The 13,807-nt window shown below is 36.1% G+C and overlaps 2 protein-coding genes across 2 annotated transcripts; one reads left to right on the top strand and one right to left on the bottom strand.

Annotated features, from left to right (window-relative positions):
* The first annotated feature begins 5,480 nt into the window (after positions 1 to 5,480).
* Positions 5,481 to 7,852, top strand: LOC147289926 (uncharacterized). Its single transcript, XM_086237225.1, has 5 exons — positions 5,481 to 5,989; positions 6,099 to 6,413; positions 6,507 to 6,879; positions 7,012 to 7,131; positions 7,248 to 7,852. The coding sequence occupies exons 1-5, from the start codon at positions 5,678 to 5,680 to the stop codon at positions 7,358 to 7,360; spliced, it is 1,233 nt and encodes a 410-aa protein (XP_086093351.1). The 5' UTR covers positions 5,481 to 5,677; the 3' UTR covers positions 7,361 to 7,852.
* Positions 7,853 to 11,952: 4,100 nt separating this feature from the next.
* LOC147289925 (uncharacterized) lies at positions 11,953 to 13,609 on the bottom strand. The gene is made up of 2 exons (XM_086237810.1): positions 13,226 to 13,609; positions 11,953 to 12,455 (listed from the first exon to the last, which is right to left on the bottom strand). The coding sequence occupies exons 1-2, from the start codon at positions 13,470 to 13,472 to the stop codon at positions 12,163 to 12,165; spliced, it is 540 nt and encodes a 179-aa protein (XP_086093936.1). The 5' UTR covers positions 13,473 to 13,609; the 3' UTR covers positions 11,953 to 12,162.
* Positions 13,610 to 13,807: the final 198 nt, after the last annotated feature.

Here is a 13,807-nt window from a genome sequence, read left to right as displayed (position 1 = left end):
ATAAAAAACATTGAAGAAATCAAATTATATAGTAGGTTTCATGTGAGATAAGGTGAATATAATGCGTGCTGGAGCAAATACTGTTAAATAAAATTAGTATAATGAATAAACAAAATTAGTATATTATTTATACTGTATAATTTAATTATACACTAAAATCTAAACCCTAATACTCTATATATTCTATATATCCTAATACTCTTTATACTCTATAATCTATACATTAAACCCTATATACTCTATATTTTTTAGGATATTAGGTTTTAAGCACTTTATGATACTTTTAATTATTTTTTTATATAGAAATATATTAAATTTAAGGTTTAAAATAACTAAAAGAAATCTCAAACCTTTTTCTTCTTCTTTCCAACTGCCCAAAGGCCCCAAACCCCCCCTCATTTTTTTTTTCTTTCCTGACCTTTTTTCCTCGTGCCTCTCTCTTCAGTCTTTTTTTTATTTTTTATCTTTCCTTCCTTTTTTTCTATGTCTCTTACTTAGCCAAGCTTTGTCTTCACTAAGTGTAACAACCTAAATTTTGGCTTATGGTAATTTTGTTACTTAAATTTTTCAAATTTGTTTTAAGGTTTGTTTAAAGAAATTTCTAATTTCTTTAAATTTATTTTAACTAACTTAGACCTTTGGTTGTGGTTCTAGAGCTTAGTTGTGTGGAAATGAATTTTAGAAAATAAAAATTCAAAAATTTGACGATTATTATTTTTTTCATAATTAAATTATAAGAGTAGGATTTTTTATAATTTTTTTGAAAGCAATTTGACTATTTTGAGGTTATAGGAAATTAGTACTCATCAATACGAGTTCGTAGAATTTTTTGGTGAATTATTTGGAGTCTCGAGCTATTTTTTGTGAATTTCTGAAGTTGGAGAAAATAGAAAATATGAAAATTTCGATAAATTTCGGTAAATTTCGATAAATTTCGATAAATTTCGGCGAAATTTTCCCGAAAAATTATTAAACATGTGTTTCGATTTCGACGCCCTAAAAAAACAAAATTTTCGACGAAATTTCACCGAAAATTTCAAAATTTAATTCCTTGAAAATAGCAACGCTCTACATTCTATTTCTACCACGGTTTTACTTTAAACCATGAATCTTGCCATGTTAGTGAAAATAGTTTTGAATCTTGCCCATTCACATTTTGTTTTATCATTCTCATTTTGTAATATAAATTTATGGTTAAAATTGTTTATTTTTTAAATTTAATTATGAAAATAATTTTTATAAAAAATTAATTAAAATATAAATTATTTAGTTATGTAACAGTGGACAAAGTCGATAATTCTTCTCGTACTTTTGAGAGTGTGAGGGAAGGTAAAGAAACAAAACAATAATAACAAATAATTCACAGAGAAGGCTAATTAAATGATTATGTCTGCTACTTTAATTAATGACAACAAAGTAGCCAAAGGACACTTAATTAGAGTGTGGTGCTGTACTGCTGTGACTGAACATAACAGAAATGTAGATCAAATTAAACTAAGCCGTGGGTTCCACGTGCTGCTAAATCATCCTAATCAAACAAAAGGGAATTAAAGCAGCGAATGGTGTAAGATTGATTGCCAGTGAGCTTTGAATCTGAAATTGCAAGCTTTGTTGCAATTTTTAACACTGAGTATAACTGTATTGCTTTGTAATGTTAACAAAAATCGACATGTTATATTATTAAATTATAAATCTAAATAATTTATCTTAATCTTTTAGAATGCAAGGAAATTTTGAATTATTTATGGCCTTTACTAGAATGTATACTTGAAATAGTTTGTTTATCTTTCTCATTGCGTTAGAAGTACTTAAAAGTATGCCTTACAGCTAATTAAGGCATGGCTTAAGTACAAAATATAATAGAGACGGGAGTGTGTTAAGGCACGGCTAATTAAGGCATTTTTAGGTGTCAAAACACCTTAGTGGAGAGATTTTGCTATGCTTAAATTCTTGCTCGAAAGTTAGCCATAATGGAGAGATTACACTAACACACTCTCGTCTCTACTATAATTCTCTTATTATGAGGTCCTATGTGTGAATACTTATAGAGGCACCACACATGGAGGAGTTATTGTAAATCTTTAATCTAAAGTTCATTTATAGCGAAGATTGATGCCGCCAGCCATGGAGGTTGGACAGTGGTGTGGTGGTTTTGGCCAACCCCCATTAACCGGCGTCCTATAGTGGGCTCACTTTGGTTCATTATTTTGTGTTCATTTAGCTTTAAGTTGGGTATTTTTTAAGGTCCGTTGATTTTAGGTACCAAATTATAATATTTTTTCATTTTAACTATCAAAACATTTATGTCATTTTACTTTAGGTACTAAATTTCAGTTTAGGTACCAATTTTAAAAAACATGGTTATATCGAGCTGTGATTGTCTAACAGTCATAACTTTTTTATTGATTTGTTATTTTTTCAATATTTGCAAGGCTTAAACTTTACTGTTTAGTCTTTGAGTTATATGACTTCATCCCCCAAGCCTAAATCAAAAGTATTAAACTCTTAAAAGTTTTAAATTTTTATAAATTTGAAACAGTCACAGTTTAATTACAACTGTGACTGTTTGACAGTCACAACTATATAACAAACTGATTTGTGACCTAATCCAAAATGTCTTACTCTAGGTTAGTACCTAAACTAAAAAAAATTAGTGGCTTGCTGCTTTATTGAAAAACTATTGATATTTGGTATTTAATCCTAATTTTCTATATTTTTTATGATTCATTTAATAATTAATAATCGATGATTAAAGACATATTTGGTGATAAAATATATTTATAGGAAAGTAGTAAAAGTTTGCATGTAACGTGCTTCTGTCATATCGTTCTAACAATTTATATAGTATATATTTTGAGAAAAAATAGATGAAGATGAGTAAAAATAAATGGAGCTGAAAATTTACTTCATCTTGTAACTTTAATTGTTGGGCTTCTATCCCCCGTAGCACCACACCACCGTCCAAACCTCCATCGGTTGCTCCATCTTATAGGATGTTCTGTAAGACTAACATTTACATGTCTTATTCGGGATACAATTTTTGAGAACATCAGTAACTTTAATTGTTGGGCTTTTATCCGCATAGCACTAAAAATAAAACATCAATTTAATTTTCTTTTTTTCCATTGTAAAGTGGTCACTTTATATTGGTGGCTAATAACCATCATTACAAAACATATCAAAAATTTGCATGTGCAATAATTAGTTAGCAACAAGGAATAAAATTTCGGATTTCGTGAAAATTTCGACGGAAATTTCGAAAATTTTTAAATTTCGACAAAAATTCGACGGAAACGACGGAAATTTTGAATGAAACTTCACCATATGTTTATTTAACATATTATCTACTACATTGATAAAAAACATTGAAAAAAACCAAATTATATGGTAGGTTTCATGTGATATGTGATGAATATAATGCGCGCTGGAGGCAAATACTGTTAAAAAAATGCTTTACTAATTAATAATTACTTCAATAACACCTCAATTTTATTTTTACTATAATATTGCCACATGAATTACAAAAGTAATCAATACCACATAGAGTTTCTAGGAGGTTCAAAATTTCTGCTGTCTTCAGTATCATCATGTCCAGAGTAGGTGTAATGTGAAGAATAATCATCCCAAGATACTTCTTCAGCATAATTTTGCATGTAATTGCCAACATGCCAACCATATGGATCAGGAATCAACCCAAAATCATACAATTAATTCTAAATCTATATAAATCAACCCAATATCAATATAATTTATCTTATATAAATCAACCCAAAATCATACAATTAATTCTGATCCTTAAATATTAATAGGTAATGAACTAATGATAAATTGATAATATATTCTAAATTTATAACTTTGTAAGTTTGTAAATTGTAAATTTGTAAGTGACTAATTGACTAATCAACCGATTCAACCCAAACTTAAGTAACTTTGTAACTTAAATATTAGTATATTAGTATATTACTTAGACAGCACACACTAATGTTGAAACGTTTTTTGTAAACTTCATGCCCAATATTAAATCTGAATGTCTAAATTAGGGATAATATCAATATGTGTTGCGTGTCGAATTCTGCAAAGGAGGATGGTCGAATTTATCCACTAGCTCCACTCAATATTTACTTCTGAATAAATTAATTGCATTGATAATTTGATATGTATAAATCTGAACCATCTAGTGCGCAAGTTAGACTTACAGTGAGTAAGTTCAGTAACAAACTAACAAATCAACCCAAATAGGCAAATACCCAAAATCCAAACTGATTTCGGGGTTCAGAGATAGAGCAGTCCGAAGGTGGCCGAAGGTGGCCGGAGACAGAGCAAATACCCAAATAGGCCGAAGGTGGCCGGAGACAGAGCAGTCCGAAGGTGGTCGGAGACAGAGAGAAGAGAGAGATCGATGACTTCGGCCTTCAGTCCAGTCCGAGAAGACGAAGGAGAGACGCGAGCCGGCGGCGCTGCAGATCGAGAGAGGCGAGCGACGGCGTTGCAGATCGACAGAGGCGAGTGACGGCGCTGCAGATCGAGAAGGGTGTGCGACTGGCCGACTGTGCAGGTGAGAAAATGAGGGTTAGTGGGTTACGGGTTAGGCTGGTTAGCTGGGTAACTGGGTTAGCTGGGAAATTTCCACGAAATTCAGAAAATTTTGCATTTAAGGGTATTCAAAATTTCGCCCGAAATTTCGAATATTTCGCCGAAATATTCCAAAATTTTGTCAAATACGTGTTAAAATTTCGGAACCCCTTAAAAACGAAATTTAAACCCTTGGTTAGCAATAGCATTGAATAATATATAAATAGAATCAAGTAGAAATATGACTTCAATTTCTTGGCTATTGTGGTGTTATTCACTGATTCCATATTTGTGTTCTATTTTGTTTTTCTTTCTGTCATTGCGTATCTAAAAACAAAATAGACCCTCTAAAAACAAAATATAAATCCAAAAACTAAGTTCAACCAAATTTAAAATCAATGACACTGTTCTTCAGAACAGTGACTCAAAGTAGGGAAAGTGACAAAAGTGGGGTGGGGGGTTGAAGGAAGAAGAAGACAAAGGGCAATGACCCATTTGAAAATCCAATTCGCTTAATTGGAAGGAATAAGAATCTAATGACCAATTTAAAGCGGTAAAAAAACACCCCCAAGCCCCAAATCTCCTACATGACATGCCAATCATAATCACAATGTTAGTGTAGATCATAACTAACATTAGGAATTGTGGCATTAATTTATATGAATTTTGTAATTGATTTGTTCTATTAAGTGTCCAAAAAATTAGACAAAAGGCAGCTGGAAGGACAAATTGTCTCCAACCGCTGGGCCACTCCCTCCAGTTGGACCAGTTGTTTGCACAATCCCAGCGAGCCTGCCTCTTTTTTTTTTTAATTATTTTTTTTTGACAAATTGATATTTTTGAAAGTGGGTTGAAACCTTAATAAAGGCAGCTTGTCTTGAACTTGAACATCGTCCTCTCAAGGCCTCTTCTATTTCTCTCTCTTTTTCTTTTGTTGGGCCCCGGTCCCTCTGCTCAGCCTGCAAACCCAGCAAACTCAAACTGCTTCATTCATTATTAAATCTACTCCAACCAGCAACACCCCTCTCACACTCTCTCACACAAACCCCATCTTCTCTCTCTGCGTCTCTTCCATTTATACTGACCTTTTTCGGTTTTAGCCCTTATGGCCGAGTCCAAGCTGGACGACCCTGCCTTCTGGCTCCCCTCCCAGTTCCTCGCCGACGACGACGTTTCGCTCATGGACAAAACCGGCGTCCAATCCACCCTTGCCTTCCCTACCCAGTTTCCGTACGAGTTCGACTCCTCCTCCAACTCGGCCCTCAGCTCTCCCGTTGAGTCCGTCGTAGGCTCCACCGAGACCGAGAGCAGCGACGAAGAGGACTTCCTCGCCGGCTTGACTCGTCGCCTCGCTCATTCCTCTCTTCACCAGACTCAGAAGCTCACTGTCCCCAACTTCACCAAAGAAAAGCCCGAGGTACGTCCGGTTTCAGCTTCAGGAAACCCGACTTGTTTATTTATTTATTTTTTGAAATTTACTTTTCGGATGACCGAGTTCTGAGTTGTGGGTTACTGTGTTGACTCAGCGGGTCATGTCCGGGTCGCCTCAATCGACACTGAGTGGAATCGGGAGCTGGTCCAACAACGGAAGCCCAACCGGCCCTTCTTCCCAGGTGCCATCGCCCCCTACGACGCCGTTCGGTGCAAACGACACCTGGGATCTGATATACGCAGCGGCGGGTCAGGTCGCGAGGTTGAAGATGAGCAGTGGCGGTGAAGCAGCATCCAAGTTCAGCAATCACGGCCGTGGTCTTATGGGCCCACCTCGGAGTCCCAGTCCTTCACTGCCTTCTGTGCAAACCCCAACCACTGGACTCTGTTCTAACCAGTGCTTCACTCAGGTAAAAACCCATTTCAGAGATTTGAGTGATGAAAAGAGGGCTCTTTAGTAAATTTGTTCACTGATCTAAAATGGGTCTCTTGGGATATTGCAGTTTCAGCATGTGAGGCCAGAGCAGGTGCTGAGGCCACAGTGCTCTGCGGCTTGGGGGAAACAAGTGAAGCTGGGGTGGTCAGCTCAGCAGCAGCAACCGCATCATCACCAGCAACAGATCCAAAGCAGAGGGAGAAGCATGGTGGGGTATGAGAGTGGGCGATGTGGGCATGGTGGTGTGAGTTTGCCCCAATCTGCATGGCCGCCTCTGCAAGTTCAACACCAAAATCAGCAGCACCCACATCGAAATAATGTTTCCATGCGTCCAGGTTTGGCCAATGGATCTAATGTCAAAAGGGAGTGTGCGGGCACAGGCGTGTTCTTGCCTCGCAGATACACCAATCCTACTCCTGACCCTCCTCGCAAGAAAGCAGGTACTAATGGTTGCGTTTTATTTTGGGCCATTTCTTTTCTGCATTTTTATGTTGGATTTGTTAATGTTGCATTATTTGTGATTTGGGACTATTTTTCGTTTAACATGGTATGTTTAAATTTGTTATCAACAGGGTGTCCGACTGTTTTGCTTCCTGCAAAGGTAGTGCAGGCTCTGAACTTGAACTTTGAGGACATGAATGGTCATGGTCATGCTCAGCCGCTTTTCAACACTGGTTTGGCCCCAGACCACGGTATGCAAACATCCCATTACTTTCCACTAATGGAAGTTTTGTGTTGCAGCAGATCTATTTTAGTGTAGTCTAGTTATTGTTTTGTTTGTAAAAGTGTTTTGGCATTGGATTTGCAGAGGCTCTGCTAGCAAGAAGAAATGTCCTGTTGAACCAGCAAAGACGAGGGGGTTTAAGGCCAGAGGTCCCACTAAATTATGAAGTGCGCTTGCCTCAGGAATGGACCTACTGAAACTGAAACTGACCCATCTCATCTGATATATGTTTGGGATTTTGTTACTTTGTTTTGTTGGACAAAGCAAAAGCAAGTATTATAAAAAGTAGAGCTTCTGAATAGAGTTTAATGGTATTTTGTTTTTTATTATTATTATTATTATTATTATTATAATTAAGGAGATTCAAGAATGTGAGTTCAATTAGTTTAGGAGCAATAAGATATCCAGGTTTTTTTAGGAGGATGTTGCACCTTCTGCTTAGCTTTAGATGAAGGAAGATAAAAAGGAAGGAATAGTAGGTATTGATTAGTAGTCAGAACAATGTGTTCTTTTGTGTTGTAATAAATTTGGGGGTAAAAAGGAGATTAGGGGATGTTGAATTTGGGAGTAGGTTTTGGCTGTGAGGGTAAATGAATTTCTTATTTCTGGTTCTCTGTAATTGAAATTCACAACCCCTCTTGTAATATCTTGTCCCTTGGGAAGTAAAATTCTACTAATAACAAAGTTATAGTATTATTGTCAAATGCTGTTATTGTAACATCTTATTACCACGATGATAATGAATGATTGTTTATATTTGATATGGGGCTTTTGTTTAGTGTATTGGGTAAAAATGAAACCAGTCAAAGATAAACGCACTGAGCAAAACATTATTGGCCCTATTGGGTCCTCAAAGCTGGAGTAGTCTGAGCCCTCTGTGGTTGGATACAGTCGTAGCACATTAAATCCTTTTGAAACCAGAAGCCAAAGCTTTAATTAATGGGTGATGCTTGATCTTGATACGTGCATATTGACAAACCCTGCTTGCTGGCGATTAGACGACATGAGAGAGATGGGTGCCTGACATTCTGCCATAATATCATCAATTTTTCTTTTTCTTTTTTATTTCTATTGAAGTCAAAATAAACGGTGTGGCGTTTGCTTCAGCGTGAAGGTTTGAAATTGAAATTTTTGCCGTACGTTAATATCCAAGTTTTTGATTTTGATGGACCCACATAATGCTACGTCTCTTTCAGTCTCAGAGTCCTCCAACAATTTCCATTGGATTTCATTTTCCCGGGTTCTTTTTCTTTTTGAAGAAGAATGTAAACTCTCACTGTTTTTGTGTTTTCTTTACAAACCACAATTTGTTTGTTTAAATTTGAACTGGATGTAGTCAGTCACTTTAGTAAATTTGCTTAAATTTGAACTGGGTTAGTGGCCAAAAAAAAAAAATTTGAACTGGGTTATTGCCTTACAAAAATGGGGTTGTAATGTAATGCCTGTCAGGGGTCAGTTTTAATTTAATTGGATTAGTTTGACTAGTTCATAATCACCCTCGTGTCTCAACAGTTTGAGTTAGACAAAGCCTGCATCTTAAATTATAAACAAACTATTGCCTAATGCCCATCATGCCATGCCATACCTTGTTTTACAAGATCCAATGCACTTTTGCAGATTATGGCTGATTGCCACAGTCAAAGGACTTAATTGTTCTTTTCTTTTTTGCTTCACCAATTGTCAATCTTTAAACATGAAAAAAAAGAAGAAACAAATCATTTTAGGCACTCACTCACAAAAACTACTATTAAGTAATAACAGATCTTAATTGGCTCTGGCCTCTGGGTTTTCTTTTTGGTGGTAATTTACCAAATCAAATATCTTGACCAGCAAGCTCTTATGTGGGCATTATACAAATTTTTATTTTATTTTTTCATAGTATTAGATGTTGTGAGAGCACATGTGGAATTTTTACTGGGTAAATTTGTGGGTTTATGTTGATAGTCTCGTTTGCTCCTGTTTATGGGTTGTGTTTGCATAGTCAACCTTCGTTTTGCTCGATTGAAAAGAAGTTAAAAATTTCAAACTGAAGAAGCTAAATTAGATGAGTCAGATGATGCTATTTTCTCCACAATTATAATTAACTAGGTATCGAACAAACACCATATTGACAACTTATACATTATTGAGGCAAATATATGTGGTGGAGGTCATAAATCAGACAGTTGATTGAGCGAAGACCTTCATGCTTTAATTTGATTCTTTTTTATGGCAAAGCCTAAAGTCACTCCCTAAGAAAAAAAAGAAATTGATATCAAAGTGTATCTGATTTTGCCCAGCAACCAACCAATTCAATCAAGCCAATCAAGGAACATGGCATTCGAGTAGAGGGGCTGTCAACACACTCAACACGTGGTGGGTTCAAAACACCTTCTGCTTCTGGAGGAATTTAATTTGTTTTTATTTTAATTAGTTTTATTAAAAAAAAAAAAAAAAAAACAGTGATGTTCATTGTTTTTTATTTGATTTATTGGAGAAGAAGGCTTTTCATGATATGTGGCCCATGTCCAGCCGTCAATCACGTTCTATTGGGTCCAACTTGGGCCGGATCAGCTCATAGATTTTCTTTATAATTTTCTTTGCCATGCTGACCCTTATGATTAACGACACCAATAACATTCATTCGCTTGCTTCAAACACACACATACTTTATACTTTATACTTATCACAAATCATTAAAATGCATGAACAAAAATCTCACTTTTCTAAATATGTTTCTCTATTATCCATTGAACTATACTTCTTTGACTCACTTTTATTGAAATTTATTTTTCTTCATAACGTTAAAACAAATTTTAAATTCAAGTCTCCTCTTCTTCCAAATTAAAAAAAAAAATCTGAAAATATTTTACGTAACATTCACACAACTTTATTAATGACCCAATGCGCTGGAAATATGAAACCCAGTATTTTATAAATAATAATCGTCATATGTTATTGTGAGCATCAAATTAATGACCCAATGCGCTGGACTCATAAAAAATTCATCCAACTTTACTTATTGAATTCTATGCTTGTGTTAGGTTTGATCTACCACACAACATGGGCATGGGATTGTAATCATCGTATGATGTGTTGTTGGTGTGTAACACACATTTATTTTCAGATTAAATATTGTCACGAGCCATGAGCCATGTGAGAGATAGGCACAGTAAAGAGGCTGATATTCATTCATGTTGATGCATTGCGTCTATGAATTATGATGTTCATCATTATAAGTGGTAAATGGTAATCATGTTGGTGGATCAGCCTTATCGTCAATAGTAAACGTTTAAGAATTAATACACCAGAATTGTTTATTATTGAGGCTCAATTACAAAATACATCTACCAATCATAGAGGGCATTTCAGATTAGACTATAAATAAAAAAATATTTCAAATTGGTTCACTAACTAATAAAAAGTTACAAATTAGCATATATATTATGAATTTGGTAAAAAAAGATAGTTAAATGCCACTTTAGATAACGATGACGTGAATTTTTTGAATGACGTGGATACCAAATTTGCTCCACATGGATTAATAATGTCATATTGATTAAAAAAAAAACTACCAAAACTTTTAAACCCTATAAAAATAAAATTAAATATAACATCATTAATCTATGTGATTTAAATTTGGTGTCCACATCGTTGAAAAAATCTACGTCAGTACTGTCTACAGTTTCATTTAATGTCTTTATTAACGAACTTTGTAACGGATATGTTATTTTGTAAATTTTTATTAGTTAGTGTACTAATCTAAAATATTTGTTTATTCATGGATCAATCTGAAATACTTAGGTGTATTTGTAATTGTACCCCATTATTATTATTATTATCATTCTTGTACTAATGGATCCCAAGCCCAAACAACAAAGGCCTACGCAGGAATAGTCATGGGCCCAACGCATCATCAGAAAATAGGCTTAAAGGGGGGAGGAGTACCAAAACAAGGTGGCTCAAACTAAAGGCATGGCTCAAGGAAAAGTGGAATACTGAGGAAAATAAAATCATAAATTCAAGCTCTATACAGACGGGTGTGGATCCTCTGTTTTCCCCTACTTGTTTATGTTTGGTTACCGTTTTTAACCATACATTATAGAAATTCTTTTGTTTAACTAATGATTTTAACCATATATTATAAATCCAAAGAAGTGCGAGCAAAAGAAAATAAGAGAATCCAAATCCATCACTCATACTCCTTTCTATCTTTATTAAAAAAATAAAAACACTATCAAGCAATTGCTATAGTTTCTAATTTATGGGCCCAGAAAGCATTAAACCATTTGTTCATATGATGTTGGAATTTCTCTGGGTAAACAAAAAGGAGTTCAAAGTTTTCATTTTTCTATTAACATGTACGTATACAACTATACAAGTAGCACTCTGTTTCCAGTCACTCCAAGGGAGATACCTCAGGCTCCTTAAACTAACGTTTTTAGCCCTTCTATTATCCCATAGGACTTTATTAAGGATACGCTAACGCTCTCTTAACCTCATACGAAAAAACAGGAGCTACCCCCTCCCCCTCCGGCTGAGTCATCCGGCTGTCCATCGATAGATAACGAGGGCTGCCTGCCTCTTCTAGTTCACCTCCCCTTGGCATGGGCAACCCAAGAAAAAGAAGCCTCAAAAGACCTGATTTCTTGAACTGCCCGACCATTAAGGGTATGGAGCCACCGTCGAGTATAGTGTAATAGAAACACTCAAATTGAATGTGCAAAGCATAAATGCATTCCAACTCTACCAGCAGGATTGAAAACAATGTGGGTTAATTATTGAACCAAGGCTGCCAAGAATCCTCAGGGAAGAAAAACAGAGCGCTAATACTTCCCAATAAAAGTCAAGGAGGGAAACATAAATTGCTGATCATTCAAAAGCCAAAGCGAAAGATGTTGAAATAAACAGCCAACAGAGTCTATGGAACCACCTTATGTAATTCCCAGTTTATTTATTAATTTAGTAGTGTATGGGATCCTGGATCAGCCATTCAGTTAAGTTGTGCAGTGTGTCTGGATTACTTCCACTTCTTAAACTTGCCTCCTCCATGCTTTCCGAATTTGCCGCCGTGCTTATGTTTCCCATACTTGCCTTGCTTGAACTTGCCATGGTGCTGCATGCCATGTGTTGGGTAGTGACCCCCGCCATAAGAAGCCGCCCCCCCATAAGGAGCCGCCCCCCCATAAGGAGCAACATAGTGAGAACCTTGACCCATATGGTGACCACCTTGACCAACATGTTGAGCACCGTAAGCAGCCGCAGCAGCCGCCGCACCCCCGGCTAGCATTCCCCCTATGCCATGATGCCCCCCTGAACATAGATAACAAATGGACTTAAAATCTTAATTACATGAAGACATGTAGATAAGCCTTAATTTTCACTTTCAACATTATCACGACAGCAGGAATATAATTATATAAATTGAGTTTATACTTGAGAGAACAAGCCAAATCAGTTGATCATCATATTCATAGGGCCTAAATAGTCATGACTCATGAGAGGAGACTAGACTAATACATATATGGACTTCATATGAGCAGATGGGAAATTGATCAAGACCATTCAGATTTCAGAAAACCAATATATATAAAGTGACATTATGAAAAACCAATCTTGGGTTAATTTTCAAATGACACCATAATCAAAGAACTAATATGATTTGTTTTTTTAATTAATGTTCTTAGAAACCAGATGTAAACTCTTGGCCACCCCACCACAGAAGATGATGAGGATTTTCTTCTCCTTGTAGTGTGTGAATCCAATAGTGACCAAAATTTTATTGAGGTGATAAATCGAAACGCGTATTAGCATACATCTCTGCAATAATATGTACAATTGTAAAGAAACAAACCAATCTCCTAAAAACTGTGTGAAGGGAAAGTAAATCATAGCCAATAATATAGTAATCAAAGAAATTCAACCATGATCTCAGTTAAAGAATTCCAAAATTGCAGGGTCAACATCAATAGACAAACTGAGATGGACCCAAATCTGTTGCACATGGTTTTCAATTTTCCACAACTAAACTGCAGATGCAAAACAAAAAAGGACAAAGAAAAAAGAAAACATTAGAAATTTACCTGAAGCAGGTTGACCGTGATAACCAGCAGGTGGGTATCCCTGGGGTGGGTACCCTTGTGGAGGGTAGCCCTGCTGTGGAGGGTAGCCCTGCTGCGGTGGATACCCATGTTGAGGAGGGTAGGCTCCCGGAGCCGGAGGGTACTGTGCCGGCGGATATCCGCCAGAGGCACCCTGATGACCGCCCAAGTGTCCGAAAAGCCCTCTGTCACTTTCTTCGTCATGATGCTTGTCCTTGCCACCACCCATGTTTGTTTGTTCAGTCGAATACTCAAAACTCAAAAGCAATATGAGAAAAGAAGAATGAAAAATATCTCTGCTTTGGTCATGTATAAATACTGTTTTGATATTCGGACAACGATTTTTACGGACGCGGTCTCGATGCCTTACCCATTAAGAATCCACCGATTAAATGGACGCGCTCGAATAAACTAGTGGATTCCACACGGTGGTTCAGTTTTTTTAAATTTTCAAGCTTTTTGTATTTATTGGACTGCGGAATTCACCAATACCCATTACCTAATTGGACCTGGGCCTTTGGTCCATAAGATCTACTATCCATTCTATTCATAGTTTACATAAAT

The sequence above is a fragment of the Dryas octopetala genome, chromosome 3, assembly GCF_963921425.1.
Source record: "Dryas octopetala chromosome 3, drDryOcto1.1, whole genome shotgun sequence".
NCBI classification, from domain to species: Eukaryota; Viridiplantae; Streptophyta; class Magnoliopsida; order Rosales; family Rosaceae; genus Dryas; species Dryas octopetala.
The sequence above is the reverse complement of the archived record's forward strand: the minus strand, read 5'-3'. Positions and strand labels throughout refer to the sequence as shown.